Raw genomic sequence first — 23,124 nt, forward strand, 5'->3', positions numbered from 1 at the left:
ATGCGGGTGCAGAGCCCAAGGACCTGGGCTATCCTCCACTGCCCTCCTGGGCCACAGCAGAGAGCTGGACTGGAAGAGGAGCAACCAGGACAGAACCAGCGCCACAACCAGGACTAGAACCTGGAGTGCACCGCAGTCGGAGGATTAGCCTAGCAAGCCGTGGCGCCGGCCCTCCTTACACAGTTTTAAATGTCATATTTGTAGGCCAAGGGAACCATCTATATATTATTTAAAAATCTTCATGAATACCAAGAATTGGCTTTCAACTATCTAAATCTACTTCCTGTCTATGGTGCCTGTATCCAGAACTTGATTCTGTTTTCCCAGTCTGCATCTTGGGGGGTATGTTTAAACTACTTTAGGACCCTTAGTTCAGTCTCCAACCCAGACAGCAGGTACAACAGATTAACTGTGGAAAATTTGAATGGGTACTCTCTATTTCAGCCCCTCCCTTGCAAGACCAGATGAAGAGCTCCTTGAGTAGGGGAGAAACAGCTCAGAAGAAATCTTACTCCTAATGTGGTGGAAACATAGTGTTAAAAAAAAAAACAAAAAAGGCCTAGTCCCGGTCGGGGCGCCGGATTCTGTCCCGGTTGCCCCTCTTCCAGGCCAGCTCTCTGCTGTGGCCAGGGAGTGCAGTGGAGCATGGCCCAGGTGCTTGGGCCCTGTACCCCATGGGAGACCAGGAAAAGCACCTGGCTCCTGGCTCCTGCCATCGGATCAGTGCGGTGCACCGGCCGCAGCGCACCGGCCGCGGCGGCCATTGGAGGGTGAACCAACGGCAAAGGAAGACCTTTCTCTCTGTCTGTCTCTTCCACTGTCCACTCTGCCTGTCAAAAAATAAAAATAAAAATAAAAAAAATAAAAAACAAAAAAATAAAACTGAGTTAGACCAAACCTCTTTTCAGCATTTCTGAGCTTCCGTTTTTCTATCTTGTGAATAAGCAGTTGTTGCCTGGAACACATACTTAGCTGTAAATTTTTAAAGCATCAAATAATGAATGATAGCTTAATTAATGTTATCTTTGATGACTGAGCAAACTCAAGGTGGAAAAATAATAGAATAAAAGGTCATTGCTTTCACAGTTCCCCACAGTCATGAATAATAGTTGCTATAGTTGTAATAGACATTCATTTCCTGGTTCTTTTTTCATTCAAAATATTGTCCCTTTTGGAACTATGTTACTAATGATTCATTGAAGTAGATGTTTTGGGTAGAGGGAAGTTACTGAGTCTTTTCCTCTTGAACCAAAGAATTTGGTGTTTTATTCATATTTGTGCTTCCTGACTTCTAGGTGCTACAAGATGTTGTACTGTAAACCTGTATTTAACTGTTCACAGAGAACAGTGGTCTTGCTCTAGTTTACAAATGGATGGTATGTAGCTGATGGCCAGATCTCGTGCATTGTGGATGATAACAGGCTGTTTTGTGACAAGGAATCATGGACTAAAACAACCAAGATTACCCCACCAGTTATTCTGTGTATCTGCGCCTTGGGAGGCAAGGGTGAGGGGGCATTGTTGCTTCATTTCTTCTTATTTTTTGTCCCTTTCTTTTCCCTCTTTAGACAAAGCCTGTTGCATTTGCTGTTCGGACAAATGTCAGCTACAGTGCTGCCCACGAAGATGATGTCCCAGTGCCAGGCATGGCCATCTCATTTGAAGCAAAAGATTTTCTGCATGTTAAGGAAGTAAGGAAAATAATTGCAGTTTCTGTCAGTGTGATTTTTCACCTTGAAGCATCGTTTCTTATTGCTGTGAAATAGCTCGGTGTACAGCTACATTTGTGTAACATTCACACTAAATCAGTGGTTCTCAGCCTTTTTTCCCATCCAAACACACTTTTTTAAAGGAGACAGGAATCCAAGCCTCCCAGAATAACTTCAGGGCTCACTTGGGCTCTTTGGCCCAGTAATTGGATACTCCTAGAGTAGATGATCCTTTTTTATGCTTAACTGCTACTTTCTTTTAATGTTTAACTTTGACTCTGTGTGGCTTTTCCTGCTACCTGAAATTTAGCCACCTGGGGAGAGGTTAGTATCCAGAATTGATGACTCCCAGGTGCTGACAGTGGCTGAACCAGACTACTGGTGCCCCTCCTTAATTCTCAGAAGCTAACTTTTTGCAGCAGAGGGGAGAATGAGAGGAATTTGAGCCAATGAGGCAAGAAACACATCAGGAACATTGCTTTTCCTCCATGCTAGACATCACTATCTTTTAGATAACAGTGACACAATCTGTAAATGGGAAAAATGCACCCTTAATTAAAGTTTGTTTTGAGTCAACATTTATCATATGCATTCTGTGTGGGACACTGTATTAAGTGACCAGGAATTCCCCCTACATAATGTTCTCAGTGAGTGAGCATGAGGTTTTCTTGGACCTTTTGGGATTTACAGTTGGAGCGTGCATAGGGCTGATAAATCGGAGGGAACATATGTAAATCTAACTGTTCACTGCTCTGAAGGCTGTGAGCACAGAAGAATATGACTGCCAATTAAAGGAGTAGGGAATTTAGAGGGTGTTGTGTCATAACTCCTAAGATGTGAAATACTGGCTAAGTAGGAAGACAGAAATGATGGAATGCTTCGCATCTGACTTTACAACAGGAGGTTAGATTGATACAGGGTCTCCTCTCGATGGCTGATGCCTAGAGAAAGATCTCTACCACGGAAGGAAAAGAAAGAGAGAATGGATAGTCTTTGATGTGTTCAAGAACAGGCTGATGTGATTGAGGAATGTGAGCGCAAATCATAAAGGTTTAAGATAAATGTTCCAACAGCAAGAGATAAAGTGTCAGCCTTGGTACACATAGAGAAATCATCTGTGAACATTAGCTTAGTAATTATAAAACTGCACAGTGGGAAATTTTACTGTGACAAAATATTTCAAGTAGATTTCACTGTTTCTCTCTCTCTCTCTTAATACTTCTAATTAATCTGATTACCTAAGAAGGATCTCTGTAACACCTCCAAGTTCCTTACAGTCTCTTACTAGGAAGGGCTGCTAACCTTTGAACCCAGGAAGCTTGTCTTACCCATAGTGACAGCATCAGCTGGGAAGGAATTCATCCTGGACCTAAAGCAGCACCAGGAAAAAGAGCAGAAAGCCTTTGATGGAATGCTAAGCGTGCGGAGAGTATTTCACATCTATGCACTAAACCCATGGCCCGAAAGCTTCCTTGAATTTCGATAGTTATCATGTAGTTCATTGCCATATCTTGCTCCGTTTGAAATGGTTGTTATGGAAGAAAAGTAATTCAGAGATTTTACTCCTGTGCACTGATTGTAATAATTTTGATTTTGTGTTTAGAAATTTAACAATGACTGGTGGATAGGGCGTTTGGTTAAAGAAGGCTGTGAAATCGGATTCATTCCAAGCCCGGTCAAACTAGAAAACATGAGGCTACAGCATGAACAGAGAGCAAAGCAAGGGAAATTCTACTCCAGGTATGAGAGCAATGTCAAGTGCTTTGGTAAAAGTTGAGATCACACCACCGTTCCGTACTTCTGTTTGTTGTATTCTGCATCCCTTAGTGTTTGTTTGAAGGGAGACTGGTGGTACGCTTACTGAATACAATACAAATTTACATTTTAAAAACTTAATTCCAGCATCTGATTCCCCTCCGAGATTCGGGAGGGAATCATCCTGAATCATCGTTATGAAAATTGCGGAGGTCACAGAGTGCTGAACTCGGGCTTCAGTGCCCAAGAAATTCTGAAGTCCTCACTGTCTCCTGAAAGGGCTCTGGCACGGAGGGAGTAGCACTGGTGATGAATCCCAGTGTCCAGTGTCCGCAGCTGCCTGGCATGACAGGGAGACGTTTTCAAGACGACATCAGCAGATAGCAGCTCTTTTCATCTATCAGTTTCATTTTCACCTGAGAAACTCAATTTTCAGTTGTAGCCACTGTTGAGCACTCAAGGAGAAGCTAAGTGTGAAACAAGTTAAAATTGCCTTTGCAGCGGAGTTAAGTAATAGGCTGCAGCGGAATAATCCTTCCCAGGATTCTGGGGCTGCGTACCCCTCGTGAAGAGCTGCTCCTAACTGTGGTGAATCTTAATTTGAACCCTCCGCAGACAAGTGGAAGGGGTGGGCATCTTTTCCTGTGTGCAAGGACGGAACACAGGCAAGATTACTCCGTCTTGTGTGTGGCTAGCTTTCTGTCTCCTTTAGCTTCTATCTTACTTGTTTCTAAGTGATGCAGGTTTCTTTGTAATATAATAATATTTCACTCTTAGGATTTTTTTCAAGTGCCAACGAGCAAACGAAATGGAATACGCCTTGTAATTTGGAATACTCTTTTTCACTAACATGCTAGTTTTAATTATCAAGCTCTTTAGTTCAGATGAACTTGACTCCTCTGTGTCGAGACCTGTACCCTAGAGCTGACTTTCATGAATTCCTGCATTATTGGAGGACTTCCATTTGTGAGAAGCATTTATTCATGTAAAAGCAGAGGCATGTAGAAAAATTATGTATTTTGCCTACAGGGTATTTGAAGATATGATCCTAGTCTTTCAATCTCTAATGTTCTATTAGCATTTATTGTGTATTTTTCTACTCACTGTACTGATAGTGGTATCTGAATACTAGTTAATATTATTTAGTAAATAAGAGGGGACTTGAAAAAGTTGACAGAATATGAAATGAAAAGATGTCTGGTTTGATGCAGAAATTTGGAAATCCATGCATACTTTTCACAACATGCATTTTCTATGACTTTTTTGAAGACCTTCATGGATTTTAAAATTTTTTGCACCAAAGTAAACCTAATTTCTAATTCCATTTTCCAAAAAGTTTTTATTTTGTTTAATTTGCATGACAGAGAAAGAAAGAAACCAAGCTCCCACCCTCTGGTTCACTCTTCAAATGCTCACAATGGCCAGGGATAGACTGGGCCAAAACTAGAAGCCAGGAAATCCATCTAAGTTTCCTGTGTGGGTGGCAGCAACCTAATTACTTGAGCCATCACTGTAGCCTCTCGGGATCTTTCTTAGCAGGAAGCTGGATTTGGGAGCTGGAGCTGGGTGTCAAACTTAGATACTGTTTTACGGGACGTGAGTGTCGTAAGCACTAGACTGTCGCTCCACAAATTGTTTGAGGACCCTCATACTTTGTTTTCTCTATTGCATTTTTTAAAAGAACAATAAATTATTCCTATTTGGAGAGTGTAAAATCTAATCTAGAGAATTGGGTTTCTCATGATGATACACCTTGTCTTTTGGTTTGCTTCATTTTGTTTTCTCCTCTCTTTTTGCCCAAACTTTGCCTAAATATCTGAAAATGTTTGTGCTTGCTTACATAGTTTCTTAATTTGCCCCTAACATTTTACACATGGTTTTGTTCAGACAATATAACCAGAGTCTGGCAGTGTTTATAAACTCTGATGTATAAATGATAAAAATTGAGAAATCAAAGGCAATAGAATTTGAGCATGGCTTAAGAACTTGGCATTTTCGCAGAAGGAGAAGTTAAGGGCAAATCTGTATCACTGTTTACAATGTTTGCCTCAATTGTTTTAAAACCCAAGTAACATTTTGACTCTTATTGAAATTGAAAGAGAATATAAAACCAACCTGTGCTTGAACTGAAATTAGAATTAGGACTTTAGAAAATAAATAAAATTAAAAAAAAAAAACTAAACTTCTGGAAGAAAAAATTTTGGTCTTGGTGATAGGTGTGCTTATATTTCTGCCAGACATGGCTTCTATAAGTACCACCGTTATTAATTTAGAATACTGTCTTATATCCTCATTAAATGTACTGAAGTAACACTTAAGAACCTTCAAAAGATATACAACCCTCTTGCTAACTGCTCACTAAAGTTTTAGATATTTATTTTGTGCCTTAAAATGCTAAAGTAATATCAATAAAATCCAGCCTGTTATTGATGCTTTATTGGAAATTATATTTCCATATTAATATTTATGTAAGTAAGTACTGACGTTTAATGCATATACACTGTAGCAGATCTTTCCAGCTCCACCTTGACCATAAATACTAGGCAAGGAGTTCCTCCTGCCCAAGTTCTAGGTCATTCCTCTGAGATGTTCCTTGCCATCTTCATCCGGGATGAAGTCATTCAATAAAACATTATTTAACATGCTGATAACAAACATGAATGCCGTGTTACTAATATCAGCTCCAAGGTTTCTGGGACACTGAAGCACAATCTCGTGTCGATCTTCAGGATTTTATAGCTCTAAAGTGTGTGTTGTGTGTTCTCCACGCCCACGTCATTCCAAAGTTAACCATGTTTAATGCTCCGTATCAGTCGTGCTTGAGAAAGGTTCTGGTACCATCTGAGGGTTCAGTCATAGAGTGCTCTATCTGTCATGTTTGTGTGCTTTTTAAAAGTTAGCTTAGCAAGTTTTGGTGTTGCTTTTGGTCCTGTTCTTCTTTTATAGGTTGCTCATAAGAGCTACGGTGCTTTCAGTCTTACTATATTAAAAATAAGCTAAAATGAAGGAGCTGGAACCAGGCAAGAAGGAAACATTATGTTTGGGTGTTAGCCTTAAGGTTGCATACATGATCTCTAAGGAATCTCTGCTGCTTAGTGCTGTGATCCGGCCAGAGAACCTGAGAGCTGCGAAGTTACCTAGCTCTCTCCACTCTCTCAGAACTTTTTGCAATTCAGCCTTGAATTTGAAAACATAGACCATCACACAGCTGTTTCAAGAACTCCAGGAATCTCCACCAGAGATTTGCCTCCGTGAAGGAAAGATAAACTTGAAGTTCAGTAAAGATACAACGGTCATGTTAATTAAGTAATACAGATGTTTCTGGATCTGAAATGAATGTCAGATTTAATATAACTTTTTGCTTTACCCCAGTAAATCAGGAGGAAATTCATCATCCAGTTTGGGTGACATTGTACCTAGTTCCAGAAAATCTACACCTCCATCATCTGGTAAGTGGGTGATCAGTGCTAAATAGAACATACTACATTTCATGCTTTTCCCAATCTTCTGTGGTTGTGTGAATCGACATGTGCTAAGTCACTATGTTAGCTCCACAAATGTTGAAACGAGTCAGAAATGAGAATTCCTTATAGAGTTGGGAATAATAGGAGGACTTTGTTCCCTCTGACTAAAAAAAAAAGAAAAGAAAAGAAAAAAAAAGCCCAACACGCCAGTGTGTTTAATCTGAATTGCTGTAGTGATCCAAGTGATGAATGTTTACGTTTTATTTCTAGTCCCGGCTGTGGTGCCAGGCCTGTTGTCATGAGTGTGATATGATAGTCGGTTTCAGTGTTAATTAAAAAGATCAGTGGAATAAGAACTTTTGGAAAATCCAGGACAGAGAATGAAGTGAAGATGGAGGGATTGGCCTGCCCTGAACCACAGCAGAAAGGCTCTGTGGAAGATGTGGAGGGCGCAGAGAGGCATCAGGAAAAGCTGGGAACACTTGTGGGAAGAGCAGCTGGTTGTGCATGTACTTTTCCGAGCAGTGGGTTCCTTCTTAGGGTTGCTAGGTAAAGGACACCCAGTTAAATTTGAATTTCAGATGAATAATGAGTATTTTTTAATGTAAGTACATATTGTATGGGTCATACTAAAAATTATGGGACACACTTAAAATTTTGTATTTATCTGGAATTTTCATTTAATTGCATTTTTGTTTGCTAAATCTGGCAACTCTGCCATTCTGTGTAGAATTTGCAGTTCTGTATGTGTAAGAGAAAGATTGAGTGCTTGAAAGTCCATGACCAGTGTCATTTCCTAAGAGACACAACTGGGTAAAGATTGGCTGCCCAAGTATTGGAGCAAAATGGTTCTGTGTACGATTTCTAAGAAGCTGGAAATGAAACGAAGACAAAAGCAGAGAATTGTGCTTTTAAAGAGAAATTAAGCAAAGAGTCACACTGTGGCTGGTATGTCTTGAGAACAGAATTCCTCTATTCTAGGCCCCACATGTATTTCCTGAATGTTGGCAGCTCTTGGAGACAAACAAGGACCTCTTAGCAAAGACTGTAGGACTGCTTAAATGAGCAAATTCTAAGCACAGTTGGAAAAAAATTGCTTATGATACATATTGATTGAAAAATCATGAACTTGTAACTTGCAGCAACTTTAAGCTGCTCAAAAGTAATTAAAAGAGTGTCTTTAGAATGAACACTGAAGCCCCTGCAGCTCTTAGGTGAGGCTGCTGTCTTCCTTCTGTCATCATGGAGTGGATATTCCCTGAATGCGCAGGGGAAATGCAGCTAGTCTTGGTCCTCAAACACGGGAAGTTGCAGGACCTCCTATATAAACCCTAGGCTCAGTGTGTGTGCCTTAAAGGCCGAGGACCGTTACTAGGCTCCTAAAATGGAAAAAATGCTACATCATGTTGTGATGAAGCCCTATTCTGTAGACAAGGAAGACTCTTCCATTTCCTGTACCAATGCTCATTTACTTAAATGTAACATGTAACAACATATAACGAAAAGAGGTACGTACATTTTGAAGAATATGTTAGTGTATGTAAAATAGCATTTCATTTTATAGCTAGATGTTTGTCATTGCTTAAAAATAAAATTCCAGTGAAGAGTTTAATATACTAAAATAAAGATGATTTAAAACTTCACCAAAGTTTTATATATATACAGGACTTGGGATAAACTTTGCTCAATACCAAGAGAAAAAAAAATATGAGAAGACTGGAGATATAACTAACTACAAAATATATAAGCACAGCAGGACTCTGATAAGTTTCATAACAATATTCCAAATGATAGAAAAGGAAAGTCCAGAAAATTATGAAAAAAAAAAAAAGGTTCCTCCATCCACCTCTCATGCTCTCATGCACCTGCCAAGTGTGGATGGGTTTGCAGTTGTCATTTTTATCATCTTTGCTGCCCAGAGTTCCTCTCTACAGTTCTCCTCACCCATTGCTACACCAAAGCACCTAAACATCTGCCTAAAGTAAGCATGCTCGGATGCCCTAAGGGATTTGGAAAAGGAAAATTTACACTTTGCATGTGGGTATGGGGTAGTAGCCAAAGACATATCCCACACCGCACATGTGAGTAGACATGTGTCACTTCTGAACTCTGCTCAGCTTGACCCAAGCTTGAAAATTAAAATGTGAATCTCAAAAAGTCTTCCCGAGGCTATCAACTAGTAATAACATAAAATAATAATAATACAAGTGGGGAAGAATGGAAGAAATGAGTTCAAATAGATGGCAGCAGTCTTTCCCAACTAAATACTCGTGTTTGCTGAGGTATGGAAATACAGGTGCAGGACTGAGAAGGGGCAGCCTCTCGCAGGAACTGGAGAGGCAGCTGAGTGTAGTGAAGTGTGTGGGGCTCTGCGCGGCGTGGAGCACGCTTCTTAGTTGTCTTGGGAAGTTTCCATAACGAGTTCTGAAAGTGACCACGTTTCAGAATTTTCTGTTTCTGATTAACCCAGATGCTTTTAGATTTAAGTTAAACAAAAGTCAAAATTAATAAGTTGGAAAGTTCTCAGTTTGGAATTTTAAGCCCTTTTGTCCAAATATAGGTAAAATTTGGAACTTGACTCAAGTTCTGTGTGTCAGTGTCCATATCTGGGCAGTGTCACAGCTCAGCATTTCTGGATTTCTACTCTCCTACACATTCCCATTCTTCCTTTTGGAAAAAGAATCCATCTGATGATCACAGCAGACTGAGTTCAATGGACAAATCACAAAATCAAATGCTTGGATGTTTCCTGTCACCTCTGACATCCGAACTAGGTAGCTGAATTTGAGAAAGGCCTTCAGAGGATAGTATCCCTTGAATGTGGCTTTTTTATGCCCAATAAAAGATGAGAAAGATCAAGAATATGCTAATTTAGCACCAGAAGGGCAACCTTCTGATGTTGGGTAAGACACGTGGTAGGAACAATTAAATACCCGGATCATGTCCTTCATCCGTGGAAGCCACTAATGACCTGAAGAAATGCATCCCTCATGACTTGTTTTCCTGCTCTTGCTAGCCATGTGTCATTCAGTAAGCCCATGAGGAGAGTTTCCTGTATGAACAAAGGGTTATACAGGGTGGTATAAACGTCTGCATCAGTTCAAACCCCTGGGTACATTGTACAGCTTCCCCCACACATCACAAGCTGAGCCTTCTAGCTCATCAGTAAGCACAGACGGGGCAAATTTACTAGGTAAGCTGTCTGCATGCCTGGAATTAATTCAGCCTATTATAACTTTACTTGACAGAAAATCATAGCCCATCTATTATGCAAGCAATAGGTGATATTTGCAATGTTGTGCAAACAATGCCATGCATTCACTTCAGCGCAGGTTTTGTACCTAACTAAATGAAAAGAAATACTTAAATAAGAATTCCCAGCTTTCAAAGGGCTGAATCATTTTCAACTGTGAAGTTATTATGGATATCAAAACAATGTGATGCCTGTCAGATGGTCTCCCATCCCTTGGAAAGCTTAGAAGGGGCTGTTGTGAGTGCCAGTTCAGCCTGCAACTGTGATGGTAGCTGCATTACCATGCCAGGCTGTTTGTGACTTCAAAATGGTAAACTGTTCCTTATATCTGAACATACTGTGGTTTTTGTTAGAGATCTAACATGTGTAATAGGATGTTTTCTTGGGGTGAGTAAATTTTCTTCTTTTTCTTTTCCTTGACATAATATCAACCATGGAGTAATAACTCTATGATATCCTCCTGATTCTTGACAACTGAGGACATGACCGCATTGGGGACACACAGGGAACCGAGCAAGTACACCCAGATTGAGAAGGGACTTAGCTGGAGGGCAGCATTGTATAGGGACAGGGAGCGGATTCCACTAAGGGAGAATTAGGTTCAGAGTCCTGGCTCTGCCTGGCTTGAGCCAAAAAAACAAGTGACTTAAACTCTATCAATGTATATTTCAAATCTTAAAAATAAGAGAATTGAAGCTGATCTTTAAAAGACTTCCAGCTCTGATTCCGCTGTTGATAAAATTCTATAGTAATTGAATATGGAAGCATTTTTAATAAACTTCCAAGTGAGAATATGCATCCTTTTCTCCTTTAGCGCTTATTTTCTGAGCTGTATTTTCAGATTTAAAGATTTGAAATTCAAAGCGTGTTGAGCAACAAACCTAAGTCCTTCGTTTTACAGATGAGTCTCAGGTCTTCGTGCCCTTCCACCCTGCCTCTCATGTTAAATTCAGGGGCTGTCTAGAAGTCATCAGAAGGTTTCTCTTGTCATTTTCAGACTGATTTTGTTTGTGTGTCATCAGATCCAGGGTTTTCCAGTTAGTCTTCAGGCAGACCTGTCTGAGAATGCACATGTCATCTTGCAATCATTTCAGTCCTGTTCATTCTGGAAACCCCCACAGAATCACGTGCCTTGTGTGTGGGACCCTTGGCCGCCCAGACTGAAGGTTTTCTGTTCTTGCTTTTCCTCAACTGCCAATTGCAATTTCAGCAAACCTTTTCATACTGCCCTTAATACATACATACAAGTAATAATACATACAAGTTCTAGCAAAATGCGAAATCTGAGGCACATTGTAATAAAGGTTTTTAATGTAGTTGCTTTTATCTAAAAGTGGGTTTAAGATATTGTAAAAAATGAGGGCAAATGTTCTATACTGTACTTTTACCCAGTTGATATGGAGAGTATCAACATTATCATTTTAAAGTATATATTATAAATATATTTCTCTAAAATATTAAGAGATCCAGCATGAAACTGATTGGTTCCAGCAAATATGATGAGGATATCTCAGTTTTGTTAGATTTGATTACATTGTGTTCTTAACATGCTGTACCTTTAAATTTTACTTTCTTTGTGTACTGTGTTGAACACTCATAGTAGACCTTTTATAGTGGATAGTTTTATTTGCTTTCATTTTATTTTCTTTATAACCTGTTTTTCCTCTCCTGTCCACCTGATGATTTTTGAATTGTTTGTCTGTATATAGCTATAGACATAGATGCTACTGGCTTAGATGCAGAAGAAAATGATATTCCAGCAAACCACCGCTCCCCTAAACCCAGTGCAAACAGTGTAACGTCACCCCACTCCAAAGAGAAAAGAATGCCCTTCTTTAAGAAGGTAACATGAACTTCCCGGCTCCCATTGTCCACCCGCTCAACTGCACTGCGTCACATTTCTAGTCCTGTTGACCGTCTGCGTCCTTTGACAAGCCAATAACATGCATGCTCTGTTGTTCTTTGTTTCTTTTCCATGCTGCTGTAGCTAAGCAGAAGCAGAAATCGGTAAGTTTACATTGACATAAGCTGTGTTTATCCTGCCACTGGCATCATTAGCATTAATTCCCACGGTTCTATTAAATGCAATCATTTCCGTCTTAAGAAAAGAACCTATCAACAGCTAATTGAGTCCATGAATTTCAAACCAACTAAATTGAGTGAGTGACCTGTTAAAACACCATTACAGTACTTATCCTTTTTGATGGAATAATATCTACCACCAAGGGAATTTGTTTAAACATTCAAGGATGTCAAACACTGACAACCCCATATAATGCACCTCAATTGTGCATGCTTATTCTGTCTGTCTTTGTCTATTTCTTTTCTCCAGAAATTTAACTTATAATCAAGCATATGAAAACAGTTATTAGATTCTGATTTATGATATCCAGATACATAGCTTGTACTAGAAAAAAAAGGAATATTCAATTTTTAATTTAGTCAGTATTTAAACTTCTAATCCACTAGGTGCAAAATCTGCAGATGAACAAGACCAGTGGAAAACTGCAGGCTTGTTTTGGCGGTTTACTGTGAGTTTTTCCTATTGTCATGTATAAATACTCTCCCAATGTTCTTGCCTTCTCCATCAGTCAGAATTCAGCATCTCACCTGTTGGACAGTGGGGCTGGTGGCCACACGTAGAGCCTTTGCCGTTGGCCAACCAGTGCTACACAAGGATGCTACTTGTCCCCTGGCTAGAAACCACAGGGTCTTCCAGAGCTCTCTCTACTCAAAACAAAGTCTGTTTCCTCTGAGAGTTTTGTAGCTTCAAGCAGTACTTTTTTCAGGCCCTTTCCCCTGGTTTTCATTTTTCCCCTTCTTTTCCATACCACTTTCCACAGCTACGGTGCTTTTAGAGTCCTCCATCCTGATGTCACCAAGTGCAACCATGACACCTGTGCACTTGTACACATGAAGTGAACTCCACTCTCTGCCCCAGCCTCTCAGCACGCAGAGCTCGTTCTCTGCAAACAAGTGGTTGCTCTCTGGAGGAAGAACTCTAAAGACAGTGATTGGGCTGTAAAGTCTTGTTTTTTAATCAGTTACGGTTACTTTAGTAAGAGAAGACCTCAGCACTGTGGGCAAAAATTAAAACACCTGGATTTTTGTGTCACCAAAGAGAGCCCCATCTTGATGTTCCTCTACAACAGAGGGCCCACCCATCTCTCTGCTCCTGTCTTCTCATCGCAGCCAAATCTTTGAGCCAAGTGACCAGCAGTGTCCATAGTTCAGAAGCTTGGGAATCGGCTAAGCTGCTCTGAACTTACCAGAGTGGGAACAGGACTAAAAACATGTTAGCGAAGACAGTTTAGTGAAGTTTGCTGACCCATAAATTCTAAAACTTTAAGGACTTTCACTTTATCACACTTTCCCACTAAGGAATTCAAAGTAGGGTGGGAAAAATAATGGTGTCATTATCAAAAGGGCACAAAATACCAATATTCCATCAAATAAGGTAATTTCTGTAGCTACCCTACTGATTAAGAAGCTGATTGTTTGCCAGCATGGATAACCCTTTGCTAGTTGGCAGTCACACAGTTCAAAGGAACCAGAGACTTATCAAAGACTGGGCCACTTCAGACTTAAAGAATTGAAACAAAATTTCTTGGTAGCTGTTACTAAAATGCATGCAGTTTATATTACTAATTATAATGGTGGAAAAGGTATTCTTTTACTGCATCATAATAATGATTTGGCTTCTAAATACTTTCAGTGTGAACCCAGGTGGTATAAAGTGTAATAACTTAATAAACATGCTTATGATGCCTTCGGCACTGGTATTCATTCTTCTTATGTTACTGATTATGCGGTAAACTTCGATGCAGAGTTCAAAAAAGCAAAACAACCTGAGATTCAAAATAAGGTTATTTTCCATGTTTTAGGTTGCTTTTAGAGTGGTGCTTCTGTGGCATTTGTGCTGTCACTGTATTATGTTTGTCTTGTTTTTTTTTTTCTGTTCAAAAATGTATTCTACCTTTACTGTGCTTATTAATATTAATTTTGAATGTGAGGTGAAATTTTAAGCAGTAAAATCTGACAGCACAGCAGCGGTAATGTTTTTCTCCCCGATCATATTGCCTGTGCCTATTGGTGAAATCTCAGAGGAAAGCTTTTGAATTTGAAATACTTTTTAATTCCCCTTAAGCAAGTTAAATTCAAATGAAGCTCTGGAAAGTTGGCTGTGAACAATTTTAAGCAACAATAAAATGTTTGTGACTGACAGGCAGGATGCAAAAATTCCAGTCACATTTACAAATCAATTTATCAAATTCTTAAAATAGTTTAAGTACAACCCTCTTTTGGTGCGTGTGATTCTGAAAATACATATTTTGAGATACTCCTTATTGAAGATTCATGTAACAACTTGCTTATTCCAGTGTCTAAAGCCATATCTGTTTGTCTTCTGCATTTAAAAAAAATTTAGTTTTGGATCAGCTTACTATTTTCTATTATCAGTAGAGGCAGTTTTCATATAATCAAGCAAATTATCTAAGTTTTTGAAATATATAATTTGAAGCAAGTAAGCTGAAAGGTGTTGATACTTTTAGGAATTGTTAGAAAATTTAGCTCTCTTCCCTTGCTCTTCTAAACAAGAAAGAAATGAATTAGTCATGAGAGAAATGCTACCTAAACTACAGAAGCATATTAGATATAAAAAATGATAATGTTTTGGAGCCACTGAAGCACAGTGGATTATATTATTACACAACAACTACTTTCCCACCAAAACATTTAAAGATTGCATTGTAAGTTTTTAAATACCAAGCCATAGAAACCATAAAATCCCAAAGCATTCTTAAGTATGCTGTGAGCAGCGATCATGATTACTGTGTATTGGAACAGGCACTGTGATTTAAACTCTCACAATAAAATAGATTTTTAAAAAGTATTTGATCGTGAGAGTTAAAATGTTCTGAAACTAGATTTTATCCAGGTAAGATAAACCTCTAGGATGCAACGATAATGGCATCCTTCTTTTGTCCGTAATTAAACCATGTTAGGTTTGAGCATCTCAACTCTTCAGAAAACGCAAATGTATCTGAACAGCAACGTTAACCTCCGGTGAAGCCTAAAGCAGCTCTCCTGCATGAGGCATGTTTCTGTTTGCATTCAAAAGCAGCACCTAATACCGCAGGAACTAACACCGCAGTAGCGTTTCTTGAAAGAGAGTGAGAAAATTGTAGATCAGTCAGTAACTTGGAAACTGTTTGGAATGGGTTTGTTTAGACAAGAGGCAACTTAAAAATAAAATCTTAATATCTAGAACGCCAACGCCTCACATTATGGAGTTGAGAGAGAGGACCGCGTGTATCGGGTATGTAAGCTTCCTCTGCCGTGAACGTTTAAACGCCTCTCCTCTCTCTGCAGACAGAGCACACTCCTCCGTATGATGTGGTGCCCTCCATGCGACCCGTGGTCCTCGTGGGCCCTTCCCTGAAGGGGTATGAGGTGAGTGGCTGCCTCACTGCCTTGTGACTGTACCTGTCACTCCCGACTCTGGGATCCAGACCCGGAAGAGCTAGTCACAGCCAAGGTGTGTGTACATTGCTTACTGTTTTGCTCTGTGTGGTTTTCCTGGCTGTGGCTTTGGACATTTCTGCTGGATGCGATTTACTCAGCCCAGGAAAAGTCAGATGGAGAGTGAGTGAAGCCAGTTGCAAAGCAATATGTTGTTGTCTCCAAAACATCATGATACAAGTTCAGGGAACTTTGGCTTTTTGTCACTGAACCAAGACTCAGAAAAATTTGGCAACTTACAAGCCACTTCTTCCAAGTGGAAAATGGTTTTCAAGTGTTCTTAGGAAGAGTAAAATTTTTTCAGTCATGATTAATATTTTTCTCATATCTTAATGCTTAATTGCAGGTCACAGATATGATGCAGAAAGCGCTGTTTGATTTTTTAAAACACAGATTTGAAGGGCGGTGAGTATCTTAGAATACTGACTTTCTTTGGATTCTTAACTTGATGAAGACAGACCACGGTGGGGTGGGCATGGGATGCCAAGAGAAAGCTACCTTCTGTCGTCTCTGTGAAGAGAAGAAATGAGTGTTGTTTGGTCCAGTCCATCCAACAAATATTTGTCACTTTTACTTTACTTTACACTTTTACTCCCACAACCCTGGATAGTCCAGTTTGTGCACCTGCATCTGTAAGCTGAGCCAGGCTGGCTACAGCCCTGATGACTCATCTTGCTTTGGGCATCAGGGGCCCCTACGGATGCCCAACCATCACTCTAAATATCCACTCCCTTTGCACTTTCCTGAAAGACTTTTTCTCCTGTTTTAAGGTCTAGCAGCCCCTTCTCATCTCAGTCTCTTTCTCCCTCGATGACCTTGCTTTACTAGTTCACTGGGAAAATGGGCAAAATGAAGATGTCCACGAGGCCCCCTGAGCACAGCTGTCCCTGGTGTTCTGAGTCTCTCCCATTACTGCGTGCTAGCAGTTGTCAGCCCGCCCAGCTGGACACTAGAAACATTCCCAGACGACTTAAACACGGCTATCACACTGTCCTGCCTGCTGTCCTCATCAGTATTTCCCATTCTAACGGAGATCCTACATGCATATAAAATGTAGTTATTTCTCCTCACATTTGACTTCACATTCTTCTCTGTCTCTTTTTCCCCATTTTCTTTACAACATAATTCCTTGGGAAAATTGTTGGATATTATACTTGCTCTCTTTCATTCTCTCTCTTTTAAGATTTATTTTATTTGAAAGTTACAGAGAGAGGTAGAGCCAGAGAGAGTGAGAGGTCTTCCATCCACTGGTTCACTCCCCAATTGGCCTCAACAGCTGGAGCTGCGCCAATGTGAAGCCAGGAGCCAGGAGCTTTTTCCGGGTCTCCCATGTGGGTGCACGGGCCCAAGGACTTGGGCCATCTTCTACTGCTTTCCCAGGCCATAGCAGAGAGCTGGATCGGAAGAGGAGCAGCAGGGACTAGAATTGGTGCCCATATGGGATGCCGGCACTGCAGGCCAGGGCTTTAACCCGCTGCGCCACAGCACCAACCCCTCTTCCACTCTCTTAAACCTATTCTGGTCACACTTTGACGCACACTGTTCAGCCAAAGCTGGTCCTATGAAAATCACCAGGCAGCTTCACATGACTAAATTCAAGGGTAACATCTCAGTCCTTGCTGTGCTTGACCATAGCAGTCGCTGACACGTAGACAGCTGCCCCCTTTTAAATCCCCTGGTTTCCGCAACTCCACTTTCCTGCTTTCCCTTCTGTAGCGTTAGCTATTCCTGTGTCTCCTTTGCTGCTTCTGCCTCATCAGCTAGGCATCCTGGAGAGCCAGGGCTAACGCCTTTGTTCGTCTTTCTCTTCCTTGTACATTGAGTCCTTCGGTGATTTCATTTGGTGTTGGGTGTTGTTTTTTTTTGTTTGTTTGTTTTTTTTTTTTTTACAGGCAGAGTGGACACTGAGAGAGAGACAGAGAGAAAGGTCTTCCTTTGCCATTGGTTCACCCTCCAATGGCCGCCACGGCCGGCGTGCTGTGGCCGGCGCACCGCGCTGATCCGATGGCAGGAGCCAGGTGCTTCTCCTGGTCTCCCATGGGGTGCAGGGCCCAAGCACTTGGGCCATCCTCCACTGCACTCCCTGGCCACAGCAGAGAGCTGGCCTGGAAGAGGGGCAACCGGGACAGAATCCAGCGCCCCGACCGGGACTAGAACCCGGTGTGTCGGCGCCGCAAGGCGGAGGATTAGCCTAGTGAGCCATGGCGCCGGCCGGTGTTGGGGTTTTAAATACCATTCCTTTGCTTGTCTCTCTTCTGAATTCCAGACCTGTATATCTATTAAAATACTTATTCAACATCACCTAAGATATGTGATGGACTTCTCAAACTTCCAAATTTCTTCCAAAACCCGATCCTCCCCATAGCCTCCCCTGTTGATGTGTTCTGAGACCCTCGACCCTAGATCATGGAGTTACCCTCAACTGTTCTCTTACGTGTCTCATCCAAGTGCTTCTGTCTGTATTCTCAGAGCTCATCCAGAATCTAAGAGCTCATTGCACATTCTCTGCTGTCCTACTGATGTGACACAGCAGCATCTCACACCTCTGGATTATGGCCACAGCCTCTCAACTCGTCTCACTGTTTCCGTCATCTCTCTCTTCGGGACTGCTCTCAGGTCGGCAGCTTGAGTGACCTTCTGAAACTGCGAGCTAGAACTTTTCTCTCCTTTCTTCAGACCCATCCAATGATTTCTGTTTTCACTGAGAATAAAAACTAAAGCCCTGGGGTTGGCATTGTGACGCAGTGGCTTAAGCGGCCGCCTGCAATGCTAGCATCCTCTGTGAGTCTCAGGTGCTCCACTTTGATCCAGCTCCCAGCTAATGCACCTGGGAAAGCAGCCAAAGATAGCCCAAGTGCTTGGGCCCCTGCTATTCACATCAGGGATAGATGTTCCAGGATGGAGTTCCAGGCTCCTGGCTTTGGTTTGACCCAGCCCTGGTTATTGAGGCCATCTAGGGAGTGAACCATTGGATGGAAGATCTTTCTCCTACCCCCTACCCCCTTTCACTTTCTCCTCTACCCCATCTCCTGTCTCTCCCTCTTTCTCTGTAACTCTGCCTTTCAAACAAATACATCTTAAAAAAGCACACACACACAAAAAAGCCTTAGAGTGGCCTCTCTAACCCTGTATGGTCTGAGCCTCTGTAACCCTGTAACTCTGTAACCCTCCTCTCCTGGCTTAATCTCTTACCACCCTCCTTGGTCATTCTGCTCCCACACAGTTATTTCTTCCTTGTCCCATGCATACCCCAGTTTCTTCCCCACCTGAGGGCCTTTACACTTCGCAGTGCCCTCTCCTAGGAGGACTATGCTTGACAATGTGAGCGTCCACGCATGTGCAGACACATGTTCTCTGTTTTTCTCTGCCTTCCTTGAGTTTTCCCCCAGCACTCTTGTAGTTTGTTTATTCATTTTGTTTGTAAATTCCTAAAGGCAAGGGTTTTTACTGTGTCGTGGGCGGCTGTGTTCTCAGTGGCTGGAGCAGTGCTCAGTGCGAACTAGGAGTCAGTGAGTGTTGAATGCATGTCCGCAGCTGGAGGGGTCAGTGCAGAGATGTCAAATGCCCCGGCTCTGCCAGTAAAGAGCTCGGATATAAGCCATACACCAAAACCTCCAACTATAAAATATAAAATAAATAGAAGGACAACCCAGTACAAGTGAGGGGTCTTCAAGTTGATGGAAAATACTATGTAGAAAATATTCAAGTTCATGGAAAATATTGTGTAGAAACCATGTGGATTACAAAAAGGTTTTCATACCAAAATAAATTTAGCTTCCATTTTCCTAGAACTTTTAGAAGCACCCTTATATATACAAGGTACAGTAGCATAGAAGAGTGATCAACACAGTACATGCAGGAGAGGTTTTCACACGGTCCCTAAGGTTCACCACATGACATAGATGGTTGAGCAGGGCATGTCCAGTGGAGGGTGTGCAGGTGTGTGAATGCATCAGATTGTGACAGCGCATGACGTAAGACAAGCCACTTCAGGTCTCAGACCTAGGCAGGGACTGAGCAGTAACAAAGCCAGGGCCATAAAGAATGTGCCTTGCCAGTTACCTTGGACTTAATCCTTTCTCTCTCCTCTCCTTTCCCACTCCTGAAAACTTTATGGAGTTGTTATTTACATGTATGTGCCGGGTACTATGACGAGCAAAAACAGAGACCTGGGTTCCATAGAGCTTACTTAGAATCTTTTGAAAGCCTGCAAAACCAGACAAGGGCTTTAGCTTCATGAGTGTTTTTTTAATAGTCTCTTGAAAGGCAGCTTGGATCAAATAATCAGTGGGTGTTAGGGTAAAATTTAAGCCAGCTTCTAATGCATTCAAGATGTGAGAGGGGACCAAATGGAACATCGAGATTTAAACCAAGAATAGATTACAAAGGACCTGGGAACATACAGGACTAGTATGTAATTCTGTATTTTTTTAAAAAAATATATTTGGTACCTCTCTTCTCCGTGTTGCTTGCCTTCCCCCATCCTAACAAGACATTGTGTCTGTTGACTTCAGTGTTCTTCTAGGTTGCTTAACACAGCTCTTTCCTTTCTAGACCACACCTACTCCTATAAAAAGTTCTGATTTATGTTGACTTTCAACAGAGGAGGCAGGAGTAGTAAGGGAAGATTTTATAACAGGACGAATATTGTCAGCAAGTGATCAACCGGAAGAGATTGAAAGGAATAGAAAGCAGAAAGTAGACTTTATTTCAAGGCATTGAAAGACTTTATATTCAAGGTCTACCTAAACCAAATGCCCTGAAGTAGATATTTTTATTTTCCATACATTTATGAAGTGATTTTTAATTTATACCAGGAAATGTAGCTTTTGGCTTGGGCCAAGGCTGCTGGCTCTGCCCAAGTATAAAAGGCATACATCTAATCTACCCCAATTAGCTTCTGTTTCTTTATTCTTGGCTCTGTCATTTATCAAAATTTTGACATTGTGCACATGAGCTAACCCACCCAAAATGTCCCACTGGAATAGACATTGCTGTGCACAGCTGCTTTAACCCCTGCCCTTTCCCATATGCCACTGATGGAATGTGATAGAACTTCCTAATTCACCTCTTTCATTTGGAAAGCCTGAATACGTTTTGAATATGGAAGATAGATTCCAGCCACAGTATGTATCTTGGACCCATGTTCTGAAGGATAAGCCATCCAGGCTGCATTTAAGAAACAAATAAGTACAGAATATCCGAATGTTGTATCCATCTATTGTTTCTGGCCAGAAACGGTTTCCATATGGCTTTGTTAATGGACGTGCCTCGGCTAGTGTTGAATCACAGAGCTGGAGTTCAACATTCTAACCCTGTTTCATCAATTAAAGGTCCTCAAAGAGAGTAGAGTCCACACAATAAAACTATAAAAGCCAAGTGAAAATTTAACCTTTCCACCCATGGCAAGACATCCAGAGTACCTGTATCATGAAATGCCTTTGCCTCTGGCAAGGTCAGACAGCCACAGTGGAAACTCACCAGAAGCCTCAGGTACAAGCACACGGGTGACATTCTGAAACAGAAAACTGAATTGCCTGTCAATGATCCAATAAATAAACTAAATTTAAGAACGTTTCGTTAAGCCCACAAAGGAGAGAATACAGAAGGAAATGGTGATGGAAGGTGCTAGGTAGTCAGGAATTCCTTTTCTGTTCTGGAACCCAGTTAGGTTCATTTGTGGCAGTCCTGCAGACCTTGAAGACTCGGGAGTCTGCTGTTAACTGGCATGGAGGGTGGCAGGTCAAAGAAGGCACAAATCCTGTGCTGTCTCTAGTGTGCAGGAGAGCGGGCTGTTTAAAGTTGGGTGCCCCAACCAACTGTGGCAGGTAAACAAAGCAGTCTTCACATTCACCTCGGAGGACAATGACAGGCAACTTAACAAGGACACTGGGAAGAAGACAAAAAGTTAGAATCTGGGATAAAATCAGTTTTCTTCCCCAGTGGCTTTGAAAGCATCAGCTGTTAGCACTGAAGTGTTTGGAATGCAAGCTGAATTGCCGTGGGCTGTCGTACACCATTGTCAGAATCTGCAGCGAGGGACTCTTAATGGAAATCAATAATCTTCTGAAATATCACCTCACTTTATTTCTGATGTAGGAATCTTTGACATGAGACCGCTTCTGAGCTGGAGAACGGCTATCCTGGTTGCAAATTAGAATCACCTGAAGCACTGCAAAAAAAAAAAAAAAAAAAAAAAAAAAAAATCCAAGGGCTTCTGTCCTTCCCTTAACTAATGGAATCCAAATCTCCGAGGCAGGATGAAGGCATCTGTAACTTCAAATGCTGCTGTGGTGGCTTTGAGAGCCGCCACTCACAACTGAAATGTCCTCACGAACTCTGCCCTTAGGACTCGCAAGGTCTCTTTCGTGGCCAAACCCCAACTACGGACAGTTCCCAAAGCATAACTCCAGGAGCTTCAGTGGGACAGCGGCCTCTCTCAGGCCACAGAGCTAGCCATGAAAGCAAGGAACCTGGCTGAGCAATAGTACGTGCGGAGAGAAAAGACCAGGCGTGCGGGACAAGGTGAAGCAGGAATCATTACAGAAAATCCCGTGCTCCTTAGTTCCCCATAGACTACACTGTGCAGCACCTCTGAGCAGGTCTCCTGGCCCTTGTCACCACGGAACCTGCCTCCCAGGCCGTGTCCAGCGCTCTTGTGAGGCACAGCTGCAGTCTCTGCTCATCCACAGGGCTTGGGGACCCAGACAGCTGCCATTGTCCTTGCCCCGCAATTGAGGTTCTCGCCCTTCTTTCCTCCCAGAACACCCTGCCCACAATATGTTCATCACTCATTCCCTCCCTCCCTGCATCTGACCAAATACCACCTTACCTGAGAGATTACTTCTGAACACTAAAAAATATACTCTGCCCAGTACCCCACCCTCTGTCCCATTGTCCGGTCATTATTTTTAATGGCACTAACTACCATCTAACATCAGATACATGTTTGCTTCCCTCCACTCTGTACTCCAGACACACACACGCACACACATGCAAGTCCTGTGATAGCATGCAGAATAATGATGGCCACGGTGTAGGCACTCAGGAAACATGGTGAGTGAAGGTCTCTCACGTTGGCCATCCAGGTGCTCAGCGTGATTACAGCTGTGGCTTCCCGGGTAGTATCACTGCACCCCACTGTGCTGACCCTGAATAAATAAGAGCACTTAACTAATTACTGAGCATTGGATGCCCCTACCTATAGTCGGATTTCATGTGAAAGCACTGTGCAATGATAATGAAACTATTTTTTAAATTGGCAGCTTCAGCATTTTACAGTAGTGGCTTTTTAAATGCTAAATAATTTTTTAATCTAAGTAACAAAACATAAAAATAAAATAGAAGTTATTTAAAATAGTAGTGCCACTCAGCAATATAAAAGAACTATTGAGCTACACAACTCTTAAGACTACATATGGGC

General features: G+C 41.6%; 1 protein-coding gene across 18 annotated transcripts in view; it reads left to right on the top strand.

Annotated features, from left to right (window-relative positions):
* CACNB2 (calcium voltage-gated channel auxiliary subunit beta 2) overlaps positions 1-23,124 on the top strand; it is a 510,382-nt gene that overhangs the window by 450,832 nt on the left and 36,426 nt on the right. For 11 of the 18 annotated variants that reach the window (XM_051820339.2, XM_017347579.3, NM_001082396.1 and 8 more), the window contains 6 exon segments: positions 1,569-1,691; positions 3,313-3,449; positions 6,837-6,913; positions 11,891-12,024; positions 15,552-15,632; positions 16,048-16,106. In XM_051820339.2, the coding sequence (XP_051676299.1) occupies positions 1,569-1,691; positions 3,313-3,449; positions 6,837-6,913; positions 11,891-12,024; positions 15,552-15,632; positions 16,048-16,106 (611 nt within the window). 18 annotated transcript variants of the gene reach the window in all.

The sequence above is a fragment of the Oryctolagus cuniculus genome, chromosome 13 (assembly GCF_964237555.1).
Source record: "Oryctolagus cuniculus chromosome 13, mOryCun1.1, whole genome shotgun sequence".
In the NCBI taxonomy this organism is placed as follows: domain Eukaryota; kingdom Metazoa; phylum Chordata; class Mammalia; order Lagomorpha; family Leporidae; genus Oryctolagus; species Oryctolagus cuniculus.